The sequence below is a fragment of the Pteronotus mesoamericanus genome, unplaced genomic scaffold, assembly GCF_021234165.1.
Source record: "Pteronotus mesoamericanus isolate MK-2021 breed Mesoamerican mustached bat unplaced genomic scaffold, CSHL_Meso_final contig_101, whole genome shotgun sequence".
NCBI classification, from domain to species: domain Eukaryota; kingdom Metazoa; phylum Chordata; class Mammalia; order Chiroptera; family Mormoopidae; genus Pteronotus; species Pteronotus mesoamericanus.
Window position 1 is genome coordinate 12311493 of NW_026555001.1, and position 19625 is coordinate 12331117.

At 47.6% G+C, this 19625-nt stretch overlaps 1 protein-coding gene across 2 annotated transcripts in view; it reads left to right on the forward strand.

The window, feature by feature from the left end:
- The first annotated feature begins 3068 nt into the window (after positions 1-3068).
- GALNT14 (polypeptide N-acetylgalactosaminyltransferase 14) overlaps positions 3069-19625 on the forward strand; it is a 188873-nt gene continuing 172316 nt past the window's right edge. For both annotated transcript variants that reach the window (XM_054566074.1, XM_054566082.1), the window contains exon 1: positions 3069-3197. In XM_054566074.1, the coding sequence (XP_054422049.1) occupies positions 3069-3197 (129 nt within the window). The remainder of the gene's footprint in view (positions 3198-19625) is intronic.

Here is a 19625-nt window from a genome sequence, read left to right on the forward strand (position 1 = left end):
TGGCAGACACACACGCACGCACACACTCTACTGAAGTCACCGTGCGGTGGGCAGAGAGGAGGGATGTGGGGAATCTGATCCGAAAGGAACAAAAAGCTGCAGCCTCTGCAGTGAGCCGAGAGAGAGAGTGACAGGAGGACAGCACAAGGAAACAAGAAGCAAAGTGTGAAAACCCGCAGCCAAAGCCGCTGGAGAGCATATGCATTGGACTTCACAGTTTCCTCCCGTTTCCAGCTTACATTTGCTCCATATGCTGCTTTACACGGCTTTCCAGGGCCATAATGGGTTTTATTCCATAGTTTTTATACTAACATGAATGACTCACATCTGCTCCAATACCCAATTCGCTCTCTAATGTCTTCGGCTGCGAGGAGAGAACAGCTTACACAGAACTTGCCAACCACAGGAGTGGCAAAAGGAATCCTAATTCAGGGACGTGGAAGGTTAGAACTGTGTGTGAGCTGGAGGGGTCTTTCAGAGGGCATGACACGAGGGATGGGAAAACTGAGACCCAGAGAAATGTGGAACTTGCTTAAGAATATCAAGACCAGTGAGGTCAATTCATGTTCGAGCACCAGGGCATACCTAGTTAGTAGGGTACTTACTATTACTATTATTTTTTTATTTCCTGCCATGTTAAATCTTTTGCTGGGAGATTTTCCTCCCCACATAGGCTGTGGATTAATCGCTAATGATAACTAATCCCCCATTGGGATCAACTGCGCTCTGCATTACTCAGGCTGGTTATTAAAGTTTTAAATATCTGCCAGAGCGTGGAGGTCCCCTGGATAGACTGTGTCCTGCTGGAGACCTACAGGGCTGGGCTCAGCGTGGAGTTTCGCCTGGCTTCCAGATGCTCTAAGTCCCATCTGAAATTGACTTCAATCCTAACAACACTTACTGGTTTGACAGCCCAGACTAATGTGCCCTTTGGCTGGATCAGGTAACAACACTCGGCAAAGCTGGGTTCCTGCGACAGCTTCCGGAGGCCCAGGGAGTCTTCACCTGACTGGAGGACAAAATAGTGACTCGAGAGGCAAGCACCTTCAAAGGTAATGCCTGCTATCCCAGGCCTCACAGGCCTTGCAGGGAGCTGCCATGGGAATCCCAGGGCCTCAGTTTCCCCAGGTGCTAAACAGTTAGAAGGAAGTACCTAGCACCTCAGCAGCAGGCAGCGCCATGCCACACCATCTCGAAAGCTTGGCGGTGATGTTGTATAACTCCCTGCCATCTGTTACGCAGAAGCAGTAGTATCACAAAGCGCTGAGCAATGGACTTCGGTGCTGCAGCTCCTGCCTGGAGCTGACAGTGTCTCCGCGGCTTGCCTGGGGGTCCCCTGCAGAGTCTGCCGCAGAACACTTTGCAGGCCCAAGCCTGCAGGTCCAGGGTGAGGCTCCTGGAAGAGATCCAGGCACTCAAGATGCTGTAGGGATGGGTTCTATTGCTGCCATTACTCCCCCACCCCATGGCCCCATGACCATGGTCTACCTGGACCTTTGCCAGGCCAAAGGCCAAAGTGATGGCTGAGGAGCCTACACCAACCTTTCAGTACGTAGAGTTCTAATGGAGGTGAATCCTGGGTCACCCCCAGGGCTCCGAGGGGAGGTCTGAGAGCTCAGCCAGATCATGAGATGAGCTGGCAAGAGTGCTCAGCTTTTCTGGGCTGTTTGATTTCCACCTCTCTTCCCAGCCAGATACTTCTTATCTACAGCCTGGCTAAGAACTCTTTGGGGCTGTGAGGCAGGACTGCCCTGGTACTGAAAGACAAGGTACTAGACACAGTGGCTTTCAGCAGGTTCCTCCATTTCAGACTCTACTTCTTAGGGGCTCCATCTTACTGGAGAATGAATTTTGAGCCCCACTTTCCTGGTGCATGGGGCTTCCCTTATGCTGAGCTCCGTGGGTAGAAGCAGGAGGAAGGTGGCTACAGTGGTAGGTACATCATTCTCACCTCCTTTTGGAAGATAACCCTCTACATCCAGTATCTCCCTGCCCAGGGTCACTTTCCAAGAGCTCCGCGTGGTTGGCTTAACTTCTGACCTCCTCCCTGTAAGCTTCTGAAAGCACAGAGCTCTGATGCTTATAAGGGAAAGAAAACCCTTAAGGGAGATAACTGCCCCTTAATTTTTAAAAGGATGTCTTTAAAGTTAAATTTAGACCAACTCAGCGTTCCATTAAGCATAAAAAGTTGCTAGGCACCTGCATGCAAGTAGAGAAACAAACACCCTGGGGAGTTGGCTGAACTCGGCCTTGGCCCTGAACTGCCAGGAGCACCTCCAGCGTCCCAGTGCCCGCTCCCCGAGGGGGAGGGGTGGGGTTGGTGCATTGAGGGCGGGACTCGGGTTTGAGCGCCACGTGCAGCCCCCTGCTGAGGGAGGGAAAGTCCTCCCGGGGACAGCTCTGCCAGGCGTAACCTGCTCCTTCGGTCCCAAAATGAAACTGGCGGTGGCGGCCTCCTGGATGCACCGTTCACATTCCGCCCCGCCCCGCCCCAATCCAGGATGGCCCTGGAGCTGCGCCTTGTGTTCGGCGCGGGCGGCCCCAGAAAAGCACCGTGCGCCTCGGTCGGCGGGCGGCGGTAGCGCCCCCTGTCAGAGCCCCCTCACTCGCACCCTGTCTCCCTCCGAGTCGGTCTGTCGTGCCTTCCCTTTCCATTCTCTCCCTCCTCCCCTTTCTCCCTCGTGTTCCTGTCGGGGTGCCGGGCACAGCCTCGGATTCCTCCCTCCCCGCAGCTCGAGTCAGTTTCCCTCGCGGCAGCGGCGGTGGCGGTGGCGGCGGGTGAGGCAGAGGCGGTGGCGCGGGGACTATCTCGGCTGCCACCGCGCTTGTCCAGCTTGGCTGCCCCTCGGCCCTTTCCTGCCGCGCCTCTGGGCGCGCCGCTCCCCCACTCCTGCTCTCTTCTCTTCGAAGCGGGCGGGGCGATTTGCAGGATCCCGCCGCCTCTGCACCGCGTTCCCAGACTAGCGCTCCACCGGGCAAGGCGCTCTCCGGGACTCCTGCCCCGCCGACCCTGACCGCAAGGGGGTGCCCCAGGGGCGTAGCTCCGCGGAGAGAAGGCAAAGGGGACCATGCGGCGCCTGTCTCGCCGCCTGGTACTGCCGATCTTCGGGGTGCTCTGGATCACCGTCCTGCTGTTCTTCTGGGTAAATAAGAAGAAGTTAGAGGTGTCAACGGGACCTGAAGTGCAGACCCCCAAGGTACGCGGTTTGGCGGCGCGCCGGGAGCAGGGCAGCGATTTGCAGGAAGGCGCGCCGGGCGCGGGGCAGCGGTTTGCAGGAGGGCGCGCCGCTCGCGCGCTGGGTTTGCATGCTCCCAGGAAGCCAGGGCTGGGGTGTGGGTGCTGCGAGCAGGTAACTGGGAGCCAGATGCGGCTACACGGCATTATTTCTGGATTTAAAAAAACTCGGGGGCATCTACGGACCCTTAGTGTGTGAAAGTGGGAGTGGGTGTGGGTAGTGCGCGCGCCTCGCGGGTAGAGCGGAGCTGTGAACTTGGACAGCGCGCCGGGGTCCCGGGGCAAAGGAGGCGCTGCAGAAGAGTGGCCCAGAGGGTGGCTGTTTATGGACTCCTCGAGAGAGTCGCCGGTGTTTGGGTCGGGTGGCCGGGCCGGCGGTACTGGCGCCAGCGAGAAGTCTGGCGGCTGCGCTGACCTCCTTCTTTCCCGTAGCTGCCAGGCCCAACCACCGGAGGCCAGAGGCCCGGGGTGCGCCGCGTGCGTGTGCTTCTCTGGTGAGCGCCCTGCAGCCTTCCAGGGCGGCTGCAGCCAGTGCTCATCTGGCCTGTCGCCACCCCTGCTTTGTAATTGTCCCTGAGCCCTTCAGCTGCATTGGAAATTTAACACCACTAAAGAGTCTGTAAAACAAACTCCTTGGTATTGGTGGGGAGTTTGGGGAAATGAGAATTCAAGTGGCTTTTCAAACTCCTGCCCAGTTGGTTCATCTTTGAAGAGAGCCAGAAGGTTCTCTCTACAGGCTCACTTATACCTCTAATTCAAAGCCCCCATTCGTCAGCCTCTTTCTCTTCCATGCACCTGGTCGTGGGCCAAAGAAGGCGGCCTCCGGATTTCCTGACCAGCGAGGCAACATTTATGAACTGGGGCCAGAGTAGTCCTGCAGGGACCAGGGAAAAGCCCTTGGGAGAACTTCAGGTCCAAACAGGAGACTGAAAACGGAGGGGGGGGGGTGGAGGGGAGAGGGGAGTCTCCCCAGTAAGTACAGTTCAGAGGACCCACAATTTGCCAGGTAACGTAGCCGGTGCTTTTTCTTAAGTAGTTGTATGACTTGCGTGGTACTGTCCTTATTTCATAGGTTAGGAAACAGGCTCAGTCTTTGAGTGCCCTGCTGTAGGTCACTCTTCTGATTTGAACTAAGACCTCGGATATTGAGGACCTTTCTACTATATCCAGGTGCCTCTCAGATTCCCTTCTAACTAAGTCTTCTGGCACATATGTTTTGGAATCTTGCCAGTTCTCAGTTGGGTTTCACAAGCATTTTTTTTTTCTTTTTGTTGCCGGGCCATGTGCCATCACTATGGGTACAGAGATGCAGAACTTACACTCTGGGGTGGAATGGACTCATCAATGGACTGACTATACAGTGTGCTCAGGGCCAAGAGGGTCTCAGTGCACTTTGTGTCCTAGGAGCCTGGGGACTTCCTGGAGGAGTTCTTAACAGGACTGCGTTGAGAAGGACAAACAGTAGGTCTGTCAGCGGGCAGGGAGGGCATTCCAGATAGAGGTTAACTGCACCAAACAGGCTCAGAGGAATGACACAGCATGCTGGGTGAGTTTGGCATAACTGGAGTGTAAAGCAGGTGGCAGACATCAGGGGTGAGGCTGGGGAGGTGTATATGGGTCGTGTTGGGTAGGACCTTGTGGGTGCTAGTGGGCCTCGGAGCGGCACTAAGCAGGGAATTGATGAGGTCAGACTCATAACTTCCAACAGCCTTTGGCGCGCAGGATCAATTTTCTTACTCACCTCAGACCTGCCAATAGATCTAGAGAGCTTTTCTCCTTTTTCCCTTGGGTGGTTCTGTGCCTTGCGAGGCAGCTAATGGACGCCTGCGGGGACGTGAACTCTCTTTTGTGTTGCACCTCATTTCCTGAAGTTCACTTATTCTTAGTTTCCACCAGGGATCTGGGACAAGAGATGTTTCCTTCTTTGTGCACCTTGTCCTTCCTTCTCTGCCTGTACTCACCCTGGCGTGCGCTGAACACACGCTTACAGAAGGAATGCGGCTGTGTGCCAGGCTCTGTGCCAGTTTGGGGGCTGCCCTTTGTGGGATGGCCTCACAGTTCCTGGTTGAGGCTGAATTACAAACTAATGAGTAGATGACTAGTGTTGGGAGTGATCTAATAGCAAAGTCAGGACATAGTGCTGTGCTGTCTCAGAAGTGGGGGCTTCTAGTTTTGAGCACTTGCTCTTTGTGTTAACATCCTATTTTTTTCCTTTTCCCCCTTTTCTGTATTCTTTATAATACAAATTCCATAAATGTGGAAAATCTTGATACCTTTTATTAGGTGCCCTTCTTTTTTATTAGTTTAGCTCTCCTTCCTCTTTTTCATCTTTTTCATCTGTATGTATGACTATATGTCTGCATAGATGTGTGTATTTGTGGGTGTGTTTGTGTCTGGAGGATGAGCACCCTGTAGCTTAATGTGTAGGCATCTGAGGACAGAGGTGAGAGGAAAAAAAGAGATCTTGTGTTAGCCCCAGAACAATTTTATTCCCGTGATGGGTCTATGCAGTATAGGAAATTTACTTGTCTTGTATGAAGAAGTGCAGTTGGTCCCCAAACCTGACTGCACGCCAGAGTCACCTGGAGAGCCGGTTTACCAACCACACCTTGGGGGGTTGTAATCCTGTGGGTTTGGGAGAAGGTCCTAGAATCAGTATCTTTACAAGTGCTCCGTGTGAGTTGGAAGCAGCCTACTGATGGATGCCATCTGGGAGCTTGATGAAGAATATCAAGTGTGTGGATTTTTTTTACAGTTCCATTGGTCCCGTGTAAACTATGCCTAAATGATTTCATTCTTCTTGAGTTGCGGGTGGACCAAGCTTGTGTGAGAGTGTGCACTCATGTGAAATAACAACAGCTAGCCTTTACAAGTGCTTTCCAAACTCACAAACTCCGTTTTACATATATTTATTATCTCTTTTCATCTTCACAGCCTCCACAGGAAGCAGATAATACTTTTATGCAGATAAGGTTGACTAATGAAGTTACACGATTGGCCCACGCCAACAAGGCTATTATTAAGTGGCAGCGCCAGGGACAAGGGTGGGACGGGATCACTCTGGGAACTGCCCGCCTATGTGGCCCTTCCATGCCACCATGCTGCGTGGACCGCCTGGGCCTGCATTTGTGGGTGATGGGGGGAGGCGAGGGATATTTATAGCACTTGCTCCCCAAACCGCTTTTCAGCGCTTCCGTGCCTCATCCCTGGGCGCTGGCCTTTGGAGAGCTGCAGGGGTGTTGCTGTGACTTGTGAGAGAACCGTTTCAGAGGGAAATCCCACTCTGCCCTTGGAGGAGGCCGCCTGGGGCAGAGGAGGCTCCCCTGGCTGGTCAGAGTACACCCTGGCAGGGGAGGTCCCATGAGAGGCTGCACCCAAAAGTTCCTGATGGTTGCAGCACCTTTGGTTTAGAAATCATTTGCCAGGGCAGAGATTGTTTCCTCTACAGTAGGAATTTGGACATTTCCTGGGACATTTGTCTATTGCAAGAAAAAAAAAAAACGCTCGATGTGTGAGTGAGTTCTGTACCCCACGTTTGCCTAGGAAATGCTCGTGCATAGTTATGCAGAGCTCTTGCCTCAGACATGTCAAAGACTCAGGAACTTTTCCTCCTGCCTAGGCCTCTTCCCGCTGTGGTAGAGGGGTCAGCCTGTTTTCCAAAGCAAGGGCAGTGGGCTCCCTGCCCTTCAGAGCCTTTACAAAAGTTGGGAATGCCACTTGGAGAGGAGTGGGCTGTAGTGAGGGCTCTTGGGCTGGGGACCTCCTGAATTTTAGATTCCAAGCAGCAAATTGCCTCACTGGGGTCTGCTACAGGCTCCAGTCCTGGGTTTGCAGACCCTAGTCTCCTTTCTTCACAATGTTAGGAAACATTCTCATTCACCCAGTGATGGGATCTCCGAAGTGGGCCCGATAATAAAATAAAACCTATGCCTGGTCACAATCCACAGGAGATGGGGAAGGCATGCTGTACTACTGGTTGAAGAAAATTAATTGAGTTTTTTTTCCCCCTTCGTTTCAAGAAGGGCTGGTTCTATTAATAGCTCAAGTAAAGATTTTTTTAAATTTGACTTTTTAATACTGATTCTGCTCTTTTACCAGGTCCCCTACCACCAAATCCAGCCAGCTCTAATTCCTAATTGGAAATTATGTAACAAGTCTGATGTTTTAATTCAAATTGCATTTTAGTGATAAATATGGTACCACCAAAAAAATGCCTGAAAAATGTTTTTATTTCTTCTCTTCCCTGTCATTTGTTTGCCATTTGGACCATGCTACAATAAATGACAGAATTAAAAAAAAAAATGGAACACCAGCAAATTTTGTCACTGATTTCCTAGAACTAAATTTAGTCCAGGGGCTTAGGCTTTAATAAAAGCAAAAAAAAAAAAAAGTTTTATTTTTTTGAGGCCTGAGGGTACTTTTTGAGGGAAGTATTGGAAATGTAAAGGCTTTGAACAAAGTGCCTCGGGCTCATGTAAATGTATTTGTGCTGTACTGGAAATATAACAAACACTGTGAGAAAGAACTTGTCTTTCTGTAATATTTGCATACCACAAGTGCCTTCAGTATATGATACTGTTATTGTATTCCCCATTTAGTAGATAATTTCTTCCATTTAAAAAATCATGAACTTTAGAGAGAGACCCTATTAATCTGCTGATGCTCAGTGCATGCATGTTGGACTCTGTCCAGGGAATTTTGACTCTGGCATGACCAGAAGTGGCTCATTATCAGAAGAATGTTTATCCATCCGTTGGCTCCTGTGTCTGAGCGGGGCCCTGGGCTGTGATTTCCCCTCTAGCTGGTTCCTGGAGCAGGTCGGGGAAAGGCCCAGCAGTGGCTGCGTTTGAGAGGCTGGGAAATACACAAGTAGGAGGTTGGAACCTCGCGACTTTAAGAAATAGCATGTCTTTGCTTTCTAGATATCAAGAAGCTTTTTAAGCAAACACATCTGAGTTTACCCCGCCCCCTCCCAATCCCTTCAAACGAGTGGGAATTTCTCCCTCCTGGGTCATTTTTGGCTGCTCTGGGTTGTGCCCACGTCCCAGCCAGCGCTCTCCCCAGGCCCAGGTGGGAGGCAGTTCCAGAGACCCACAGATCTATTTCAAGGGAATCTCTTTGGGCCGGTCTGCAGAGCTGTCTCCCTCCCTAAACCCTTGTCACCCTAATTGGCCTGGTGCTTTTGGAAACAAAGACGGGGCATCCCTGTCTCAAGCATTCCTGGAGGCACCAAATGATAGCTGCTCAAATCCAAGAAGACAAAGGGGCAAAAGCAGGAAGGAAAGAAAAATTAATGTTTCTGTCACAAGCCTCCCCAGCCTGTCTAGGGACTACCCTTTTTTCAAGGTGGTTTATCTGTTTGTATCATTTAAAAGTGTTAATTTCCACTCATCAGAGGTCATTGATAAACTGAACGGGGACAGAATGAGGCTGTGTTGGCTGCCACCCTCGGCCCAGGATGTCCGCACAGCCCGTTCATGTGCCATATCATCTGCGGTGTCTGCCTGCGTCTTTCCCCACACCTGTCCCTTCACAAATTTCCCAAATAGCGTTATCTGTTACCAGGCGCCCAGGAGCACATTTGGAAGAAATGTGTTGCTCTGTCCTTGTGTAGTTTCTAATATACACAGTTTTATCACGGTTCCAGTGCATCTCAAAGTCCTCCATGCATTTTTTTTTTTTTAAAGAATCTGAATTAGAAAGCAGGAACAAATTCCCAGCTCGACTCTTAGGGGGAGACTATGGATCCTGCAGTGGCTTTTGCATATTCCACCCGAGAGACCAGCATTCTAGACCTGCCATCTCTGTGGGGAAGTGAGTCTGGCCGGGCCCATGCCCTCTGCAGCTGGCTGCTGACTCTTCCTCTTGCTTGAGCTGGGTGGTCAGCCTTCTTCCCCGTATGGACCTCAAAGACTCATACTGCTCACTAGGGTCAAGGATAGAGAGTTTGACCCTTTCCTGGTTGCTCCCATGGCGTCATAATCAAGCATGCGTTTTCACCTTCTGGGTTTTCTTACTCACGCGGCAGCATGGGCATCTCTTTCTGGCATTGGGAGTGCTGGGGACACACCAGATCCCCTCTTCCAGCTCAGTGGCCTTGCCTGTGAGACGGGAGTGGCGTGAGGCAGCACTGCCTGTCTCTCACGTGTCCTGCCAGCCGTCTGAGTCATTTCGGGTTACTTGTGAATAACTCTAAAGCGAGACCTCATGGCTATCAATAATTACACCAGAGATTCTCTGTGTCTATCACTTATCTTTTAATTATTTTACCAGAAATGCTAGATTAACCAAAAAATAAATCAGCCTCTGAGTCCTCAGATGTTGAACTGATTAAGAACGAACCCCTTTGGGATACTTAAGCGCCAGCGCACACGCGCACACGCGCGGGCACACTGGTACACTGGGGAGTTCTGCAGAAGCTCCTGAAATTTGCTGGCTCTGGTATTTTGGTATTTCAGAATAAATGGCCTGATGTGACCTTCTGGGGCAGCAGTCTGCACTTGGCAGCAGCTGCTGCCATCTCAGGACCTAATGAACACTAGGAAGCTGATAGGGAGAGAGAGAGAGAGACTTCTACGGTGTAAGAAATAGTGTGCCACCCAAGGAGTTCTCTTTCCTTCGGTTTTCTTTCCACGTGTCCCTCCTTTCTTCATCATGTTTCTCCTCCTTATCCAGTGCTAAGCTAGTGGGGGTCTAGAGCAGAGGGCCCCGGAGCATGTGGTCAGGAGCCCTAGGAAGAAGCCTGGAGAGACAGGAGCCAGTGCATCCCTGCAGGCTCCAGCCAAGGTCAGGAGCAGCCTGCCTTGCTGCTGCTCTGGACACAAAGGCACTTCTTTCTGAAGGAGGAAGGTAGCCTCTCTGGGCCACCTTGGGCCATGCTGCTCAGATGCCCTTAGACCAGCGGGAGCCCTTATTGGAGGAATTCAGGAGCCATTTGACCCACTGCCTCCGGGGAGATGCTGATTTTCAAGCACAAAGTCTTTTCAGCATACCATTTCTGGAAGACAAGATTAGGCACTTAAAGAAAAAAAACAATTAAATTCTCCTCGTGTCACTTGTCTTCTTAACTGTAAGCACTACAGAGATCTTTCAAGGAAATGCAGGGGAGAGAGACACACTCACATGTTCTTGCCTTGGATTTGCATACCGAGAGGAGGAAAGCTCCCCCAGCTGCCTCCTTTCTAATGATCCTGTTGTTTAAACCCAATTTGCATCTCATTCCAGGCCAGGAGAGAGTGGGAAATGCCTGTAGGACGGATATGACCAGCCCATCTTGACTAGCTCTCTCCAACGAGGTGACTGTCTCTTTTCTCTGTCCTCACTAAGGTTTAGAAATTAGGATTTTTCTCCCCTAGGGTCCGGGCTGAAGATTTATGTATCTTCTCTTGTTCCTCTGAGAACACTCTAATCATTCATCCTCCTTCCCCCAGCCACAGAGGCTGGTCTAATCAATATTTATGCGCCCATCACTCGCAGCTGCAACACGCAGGGATAATGGACGCCCAGTTCCTTGATGGCCATTGAAAAATTAGCTGGCGCCTGCATTTCAGGCTCATTGTTTTCTAGGATCTGGGGAGATCAGACCACGTGGTCCATGGATTAATTAAGCCACCCAGATAATTGGCTGTGAATAGATGGCCAATTGATGGCTGCCAGCTGGGCGCTGAATTGACTCCAGTCCTTCTGGTGGGCTATGGTCCTCTACAGAAGAGGGACAGGCCAGCAGACTTGACTGATGAAGGGTGAATCAGGATCGGGAAGGTAAGAGGAAGCTTCTTTTCTCCACCACTTTGTGTGATGTGTTTTTACAGTGTACAAAGCGTTTTTCTTTACAAATACCTCCTTTGATCCTTCCTGCCACCCTATGAGATGGACGGTATTATTATTCTCGTTTTCTGAAGTATGATGAATCTGAGGTGATAAAGGGAGGAGGTGGGCAAGCTTGTCTAACCAGTGAGTGGTCGTGGACTCACGCCTTCAATTATAACGCACGTGCTCTTTGCATTGTGGCTATGCTCAACTTTTCCAGGGAACCGAAACCTATTTTATCTATGTCTGTATTATATGCATATTTTCATGTGGACAGAAAGTGAGCGCTCTTGCTGAGAAATGGCTCCCTGCCCCGATGAAACCCCAGAATTGCTTTTCTGTACGTTGATGATGGGAACTGAAGAGTCAATGATGAGAAACTTAGAGGCTGTCTCTGGATGGTCACTGGGGGGCCAGGAGGACTTTAGGATAGGCCAAGTTTAAACCGCCTGCCGGTATTAGAGAAATATCCCGCAGGACACTGCTTTCTGCTGTAGGAAGCTGCTGGGCCAGAGCGGCCGACTTGGGGTTGCAAGGAGCAGTGGACAGAGGCTCTGCCATCCCCTCAGTCCCGAGGTTGGCACTGGCTCGGCCCTTCTGTGGTGAGCCTGCGCTGGGCAGCCACATGGTCCTGCCTGGCCCCGGGGGGTTTGACAGCAGGAAATGAGGCTGCTCAACTCTTATGTCAACAGGATTGTGCAATTAACAGAGAAACTGTTGATTGGAATCCCTTTCGTGATGAATGTGGTCCTTACAGAATCAGAAGCAATTTCCCTCTAAGAGGAAAAAAATGTCATTTGAAGGAACTTAATGTGGCCTATTTGAAATGCAAGGCAGGTGTAATGGGGTGGGGGGGATGGAATGACTCCAGGGAAGTGCCTTTAGAGCTAGACACTCAGCATCTTCACCTTAGAGCCTCCTTCCTTCTCAACCACAGAGGGCGCTCTGCCTGGGTCTTCATTGACCCTTGAATGTCCATTGAGGACTGCTCAGTTCAGTCCATCCGGTTGTTGGGGTGTCCGACCTGCGGACCGCGGGCCGCATGCAGCCCAGGATGGCTATGAATGTGGCCCAACACAAAATCCTACGTTTACTTAACGCATTATGAGTTTTTTTGTGATTCTGTGTCACTTTGTATTTAATGTGTGGCCCAAGACAACTCTTCTTCCAGTGTGGCCCAGAGACGCCAAAAGGTTGGAGGATACCCCTGGCAGGCGGGCTGTTTGGTTCTGCCCAGTACAGAACCAAACAGTCTGGGTGTGACTTATGTACTGCTGCTCATGTATCTGTTTAACCGTATGAAAGCGTAAAATCAGGAGGCTGCTGATGTCTTCCAGGATATTTTGTGTGCAATTCAGGTAAAGTACTGGAGGGCTCATGTTCCATGGCCTGAATGACAGTTTGTTCTGCAAGATCCACAGCGGAAACGCCACTTTCTCCCTCTTGTCCACTTCTGCTGATAATGGCAACATTAAAGGAAACTGTATTTTTGAAGAGTGTGCATGGAGTAAGAGTGAAAGAAATGTAAACCCAGACAACTCTGATGTTTTCCCTCTCCCCTTGGAGGCCCTGATGGTTTTCTAATCACTTGCTCCTTTTTGGCTCAGATCAACTCCCTATAATCCTCCCTGTTTATTGTTAAATGAAATTATGATTTTAGTTTTTCCTCTTAAAACTAAGCATATCTTTTTTAGAAAACTTCTTGGTGGCATCTACTATAGCTGAACATACGTAGATCACCTTGCAATTCACTCCTAGCTCCCAACCCAGCAGACATGCGTAGGTATTCCAGGGAATGCCATGCCCTGGAATCGGAGCTGGCAGACTTTTTCTGTAAAGGGTATTTTAGGTTTTACCATTTCTGTTGTAAGCAGTCAGCGCTGCTGTTGGAGAGTGAAAGACGGCATGTGAAGGAATGAGTGGCTGTGTTCCAATACAGCTTTATTTATGGACACTAAAATTTGAATTACATATATTTTTCATGTCTCATGAAATATTATTCTTCTATTGGTATTATTTTCAAATATTTATAAATGTAAAATCCATTCGTACTTTGCAGGATGTACTAGAGCCAAGTGGCACGCCAGATTTGGCCTGAGGGCTGTGGATTCCCTTTATACAATATATGAGAACAGGCAAAACTAAGCTATGGTGTTGGAAGTCAGTTTCATGGTGATCGGTGATTGGGGTTAGTGACTACGTGGGAGCAGGGGGCTGCTGGGGGGAGTTGGCGCTGTTCAGTTTCTTAATCTCGGTGCTGGTCACTCAGATGTGTTCACTTTGTGAAAATTCATTGAAGACATGCTCTTTTCTGTTTGTACAGTATATTCCACTCTAATTAAAAGTTCAAAAAGAAAACATCTAAACTGCGTGTGGCTTCTGACTCCAGGTTTTAGCACCTCATTTGGGGTTAAAGTGTAGCAGTTTTCATTCTTTTTATAGCCACTGGTTTCTGTTTTCTAATAAGAGAGTCTTTGAAGAAAGGTCTGATATGTCTTCCCAATTTCCCAGATCCTATTTCCTTTTATAGACAGGGAGACATTTAACAACTGGTGTGGTACAGACACCAGCCAGCCCAAGTACAAGTATGGCGATGAGTGTTAACCCTCTGGTTGCTGGATCACGGGAAGATGGGGGAGGCTCTGGGAGAGAGCAGGGGCAGCGGGAAGGCCTTCAGGACCGTGGGAACCACGAGTGGGACTTCAGATGGTACAGCTGCCCCCAAAGTGAATCTGGACTGAAATCTACTTATGCTTACACATAGAGGTGGAGGCTTCATTGCAGAGAATGGAATTATATGGCACAAGTGCCTGGCTTGTAGAAAACCAGTTTCTTTCTCTCTCTCTCTCTCTCTCTCTCTCTCTCTCTCTCTTTCCAGGGGAGGGAAAAAAACAGCAACAGAGAACTGACAATCAGAACCCCTAGTAGGCGTCAGGTGCCTCCTATGTATTTCAGTCATCTATCCTCCATAACAACGCTGGGCAGTAGGCGTTATTTTGTTTTTCTGATGAGGAACATCAAGGCTTAGGGTGACTCTTCCAAGTGACTTTCCCAAGGTCGTGCTGCTCACACATGGAGGAGCTGGCTTCCCAATCAGGTCTGCCTGCCCCCAGAGCCCCCCTCTTTCCACTTCACCATCCTCTCCCCATGTTCCCTTCTCTCTCCTCACAGTCACACTGAATCTGGTCTCTTGAAAATGATGGCCTCAATATATTTTCCCCTGAGCAGCCAGCCTTTATAGCTCGCCTGTGTTCTGCTTCCCAGAATTGCACACACTTGTTTGGATGAGAGCTGTTGAATGAAATAGTTTTATATCAGCAGCTATCTCTTCTAGGACAAGTCTTTTTAAAACTATAGTCAAAGAGAAAAGTTTACAGCATTTTCAAAGAGAAATATATTGGGCTTTCAGCACTATTTGACATCCCTTATGAATACTTCTCTCCTACAGGCGACAAGGAATGTTTCTGGTCCCAGGGTTAAATTTTAAAAAAGAAGTCTCCCTGGCATCACACTCTGGGAGTGTTAAGGTGCTTTAGGCACACCTCAAGAGTGACTCAAGAGGGGACAATGAGGAATTCATCCACAGATACAGAAAATGCAAAGGCTGTAGTGGATGGTAAACACTCCCCACATCACCATTTGGAGAGGAATAGTCTTGTATCTATTATAGCATAATAGCACCAATTATTTGGTTGTTTGTGCTGAGGAGTTGAAAGCTATCATGTGCCGGGAAAATACTCAGCATGGAGCAGTAATTATGGATCAGCTGATGATAAAGGATGCATTGGATTGACTGCTAATTAGATTATTAGCAACAAAAACAAATACCTGCTATTAACCATAAATAAGCTGCATTTATGACATTTAATACTTTTTAATGCATATTTCTTTTTGTAATGTGCAATTTTCTTTCTTTTTATGTGCCAAGACTTCCCATGCTCCCCAGTCATATTAAACATATTTGTTTATTGAGCTGTAATCAACTCCTTTTCTTGTTTCCTTCCAGTCTCGAAAGGGGCTGAGAGAGCCGACACACACTGAGTGCCACATATCAGGCCCTTCGTGATGTGTGTTAGGTCTTCTCAGGGAAGGAGTCAGGGCTATTCCAGAAGCAGATCCAGGTCTTTCCAGAGGCACAGAGTCTTTGTTAAGGGTAAGGGATGGTGGGGTTTTCTCAATGATATCGGAGTCGCAAGTTCATTGTGAAAGAAATGACCTGGTTGCTTTTTTGTGGCACTTTGAGGTTAAGTCCTTTTTATTCTGGATTCAAGGAGGATGGGATGGGCATTCGGGTGCCTCAGATGACTGTACTTCTCTTCCCTCCCCACCAAATTGGTCATCTTCCTATAAGTAGGTTGACTGTGTCCCCAGCAGTGTGAGACTCCTGCTGTCCTCCTGCCCAGGTGGCTGTGAGTTCTGTGAGGAGGACAATCTGGGAGAGTACTTGGAAGCCCCCTGGGTTATCTGGAGAGAAAAGCCAGCATGATCCAGCAGCGCCTCTGGCCACGACCTTGATAAGCGATGTAAGAGATTGTCAGGTGTCCTACAGGAAGTGCTAGACATGGAATTGTAAGTGGCCACCATTATATGTCAGGAGCATATGTAGAGAGAACAGGTTTCTGTGGGCAGAAGGGCATGTGACTGACTGCCTTTTGAGAGAAATGGCAGGTGCTTTATGTGTGTTAAGTCATTCATTCTTTACAGCCCCCCCCCGCCCCGCCCCCGTGAGGTAGGCCAGCTGAGAGTGAGTTAGTGCTTGCCTGTGTTTAAGGCTGGCGCCTTTCTGATTAAACAGAGCCTGAGCCGTGCGGGTTGTCAAAATGTTGTCTGATGAATACTGTCTCTGGATGACGTATTGATGATCCTTATTTTACCAGTGAGGAACTTGGGGTTCACAAACATCCAATAATTTGCCCACGTCTGTTGAGCTAATTGCTGTCAGAACTAAGGCAGGTCAGTGTGATGCTGGAGCCCATGCCGTGGTGCCACTGGGTCACTGGCAAGTGAGAAAGATGGTGGGCTCCTTGAAGGAGTTTTTCCCTTTGTATGTCTTCCCAGTGTGGGGATACTGAGAGGGCAGACTCCCCCGTGCAGGGCACTTGGGTCAAGCTCATCAGCTCATCCAGCAAAGGGATGTGGGCATTGCCGTGTGGGAAGCCCTGTGCAGGAGGTACCTGGCCCGGGCTCTGCTCTCCTTGCCCAAGGTGGGTTCTGGGGAGTGGGGGCGTATGGAGCAGCGCTGGCCCCTGGCCGCTTCTGTCTCTAGAACTCTGTCGCCCTCTTGGACTTTAAGATGTGTTGCTTTATCCCGAGAAAGACATCGCTGCGCCACAAGGATGTCTGTGCAGCGGCGAAGGAGACTGCAAGATGGATTGAAGTTTTCTCTCTCTTTTGAGTCAAAGTGGAATGTAAGGCCAAGGAGATGAAGAGACGCTCTACGTGGTTCCTGGGATAGAAGTTTGAGACAATTGCTTTTGAATTTCCTAGGAGTCGTTCCGCAAGGTTGAATTTCTTCCCCTGATCACGCCACTCTTGTGTTAGCTCAGAAAACTGTGGTTGAAGTTAAATCTCATCCTGAAAGCCGTTTCAGTATACCAGGGACCTGTTATTCCACAGGGCCTTTTGTTAGAAGAAGAAGGATTTCGGGCAGTCTTTTAAAGTCAGTGATTTTTGAAGAAGTATATTTGCTGGAATCTGCTTGTCCCCAAAGTGCCCGATGTTTGAAAAGCATAGCGCTAGTGGAAATATAACGGGGAAGGAAAACCAGCTTCAGGATAGAAAATAGGCTGACTGAACAATGACTTTAATTTAATTAGTGTGGGTGGGGGGAGCTATGGCACGTTCTGTACTGTTTGGGGCATCCTAGGCCAGGGTCAGCCCATGGCAAATCCAGACCCCCTTCCTCCTGAGGTTTATGCGTGGCTTGTGAGCTGAGAATAATTGTTTTATAGTTTTAATGAAAATTACATGAAATTCAAATTTCAGTGTCCACAGATGAAGTTTTATGGGAACACAGTCACGCTCATTCCTTCAGGTATCGCCTGTGGCTGCTTTCCCACTGCGTGGCAGAGCTGAATAGCTGCAATGGAGACTGCTGGCTGGTCTACAAAGCCAAAGCCTAAGCTGCCCCTTTTTTAGAAGATGTTTGCTAACTCCTGCCCTAGACCTTTGCTTCTCAGAGTGTGCCTTCCCTCCCCGCCCCCAGGCCCTATATCCTGGTCCTGGCTTCCTTCCCTAAGGAAACTGTCCGTTCCAGGACCTTCCCTTTTCTCTTTTCTCACTTCTACAGCTGTTCCCACTCATCTTCACCTCCAGGCAACAGGCACTAAATTAAAAAGCAAGGTCGGAAGCCCCTCTCCCCAGAGTCCCCCCAGTCCTAGCACCTCCCTCTCTTCCCCCAGCAGTCCCCATACAAAGCCCATGTCCACGGGAGAAAAAACATTTTTTGTTTCTAAACAGGCAATACCTGACTATTTAGTCAGGGGGCACTGGCCTCTTTTCCCTTAGATTGTCAAATTAAAAAATGACAGCAGCCAACACAACAATATCTGTCCAGTGTGAATGAATCAAAATTATACCTATTTTTTTGGTTCAGGTCAGTGAAAGAGATAATGTATTTTTTGGTGTGCCGCAGAATTTTAGCAATTGCTTTATGTGTGTCATGAGATGGAAAGAGTTGAAAATCGCTGTTCTACCGTATGGATGTGACATTTTGTTCAATCAGTTCCTTTTGATGGATATCCAACTTGTCTCGTATCTCTTGTCACTACACACAGTGCTGCAGTAAATAGCTACGTACACGCCTTTTTCCATGTCGGTGCTTTTACTTCTATGGATGAGATGTTGAGGAGTGGGATTTCCAAGTCAAAGGGAGGCATACGCACACGCACACACATATTAAGACTGCTTTTAAAACAGCGTAGTGTACTCCACCTTTCTATGAGCAAAGTGTGAGGGTACTCTTTCCCCAACATCCCCTCTAGTGTAAATTTGTCATTTTCATTTTCCCTATTAAAAGGTACGAAATGGAATCCTACTGTAACTTTATATTCCTCTGACTACCAGAGTGGTCCTTACATGTTTATTGCCCTTAAAGGAACTGCTCTTCGGTGAAGTGTCTAGTCATCGCCTCTGCCCATTTTTCCATGGGGCTGTTTATCTTTTTGTTGTCAATTTTAAGAGCTCTTTGTATGTTATAGATAGCTCTTCATTGGTCACACATATTGCAGATTTTTTTTCCTAATCAGTCGTTAAGCTGTTGACTTTGTTTATGATATACATTGCCATGCAATTTTTTTTTGCTTATTTTTATATAGTTAAATGTGTCTTTTAAGAAATAGCTAATGAGTGTTGTGTCTTATTGAAAATACTTTCCAAACTGCTAGGATATGTATAAAACATCCTAAATTTCCTTTCTTTTATGACTTTAAAAACACTTTTAATCTTAACTCCATCTGGGTTTTATTTTTATGTCTAGTTTGAGGTAGGGATTTAACTCCATTTTATTCCAAATGGATAGTTATTTGTGTCAAAGCCATTAATTATAAATGATCTTTTCCTCCACTAGCTGAAATACCATCTTCATGTATTTTTATATATGCCATATATTTATTTCCCATAAACATTAGGTTTTAGTTCTGGAAGCTCCATTCAATTCTATTGATCTATTTCTCTCTCACTATGCCAATATCATATGTTTACCAGAATTTTCTTATTAAATCGAGTAGTTACTTCTTAATTAGTCCAGTGGTTTTATTAGGTACAAAATCATATCATTATCAAAATGAGTTACATTTATCTCCTCTTTTTGAGTATTTATCTTGATTATTTTTATTACTTGTTTGTCATATTCATGAGAAGATTCGAAATGAAATACAATGGCAATATAGGACCATTCCTTGATTTTGATGCAATGGCTATAGTGCCTCACTATTTACTATTCACTTTTATGAAATAAGACTTTATTAATATTTTGGTAGTTTTCTTTACCTGTGTTACTTCAGGTTTTTATTAGAAATTGTTATGGATTTTTATCATATTTTGATTGAATCATAGATTTAGCTTTTCTCTTTTTTTCATGCAGTGAATTACTTTGACTTCCGTATTTTGAACCAACCAACCTTGTATGCTTGAAATAAGCCTTATTCAGTTATATATATATATTTTTTGTATTTTATATGTTGTAATTTATTTGGAATTTTAATATTTATAGTCATGAATTAGATTGATAGATAGTTTTTTGGTACTCATCAGAGTTTAGATTTAAGCATATAGTGCTACCATAATTAGAGAAAATGAATGAATTAGAGAGTTGTTTTTCTTTTTTAACTTGTGGGAATACTTTGAATACCTTTGGCGTATCTGTTCTTTAATGGCCACTTAAAACTCCAGCCTGAAATTACTGCTACTGTTGACTTCTCTTGGGGTAGCCCTTGACGATCTTAAATACCTATTTTTATTTTTCAACCCAGTCTGATAACGTTTGTATTCTAATAGAAATATCAACATATCAAAATTAGTAAAATAATTGACATATTGAATCTTTACTATTTATTTTTCTTTACTTTTATCTTTTTACCAT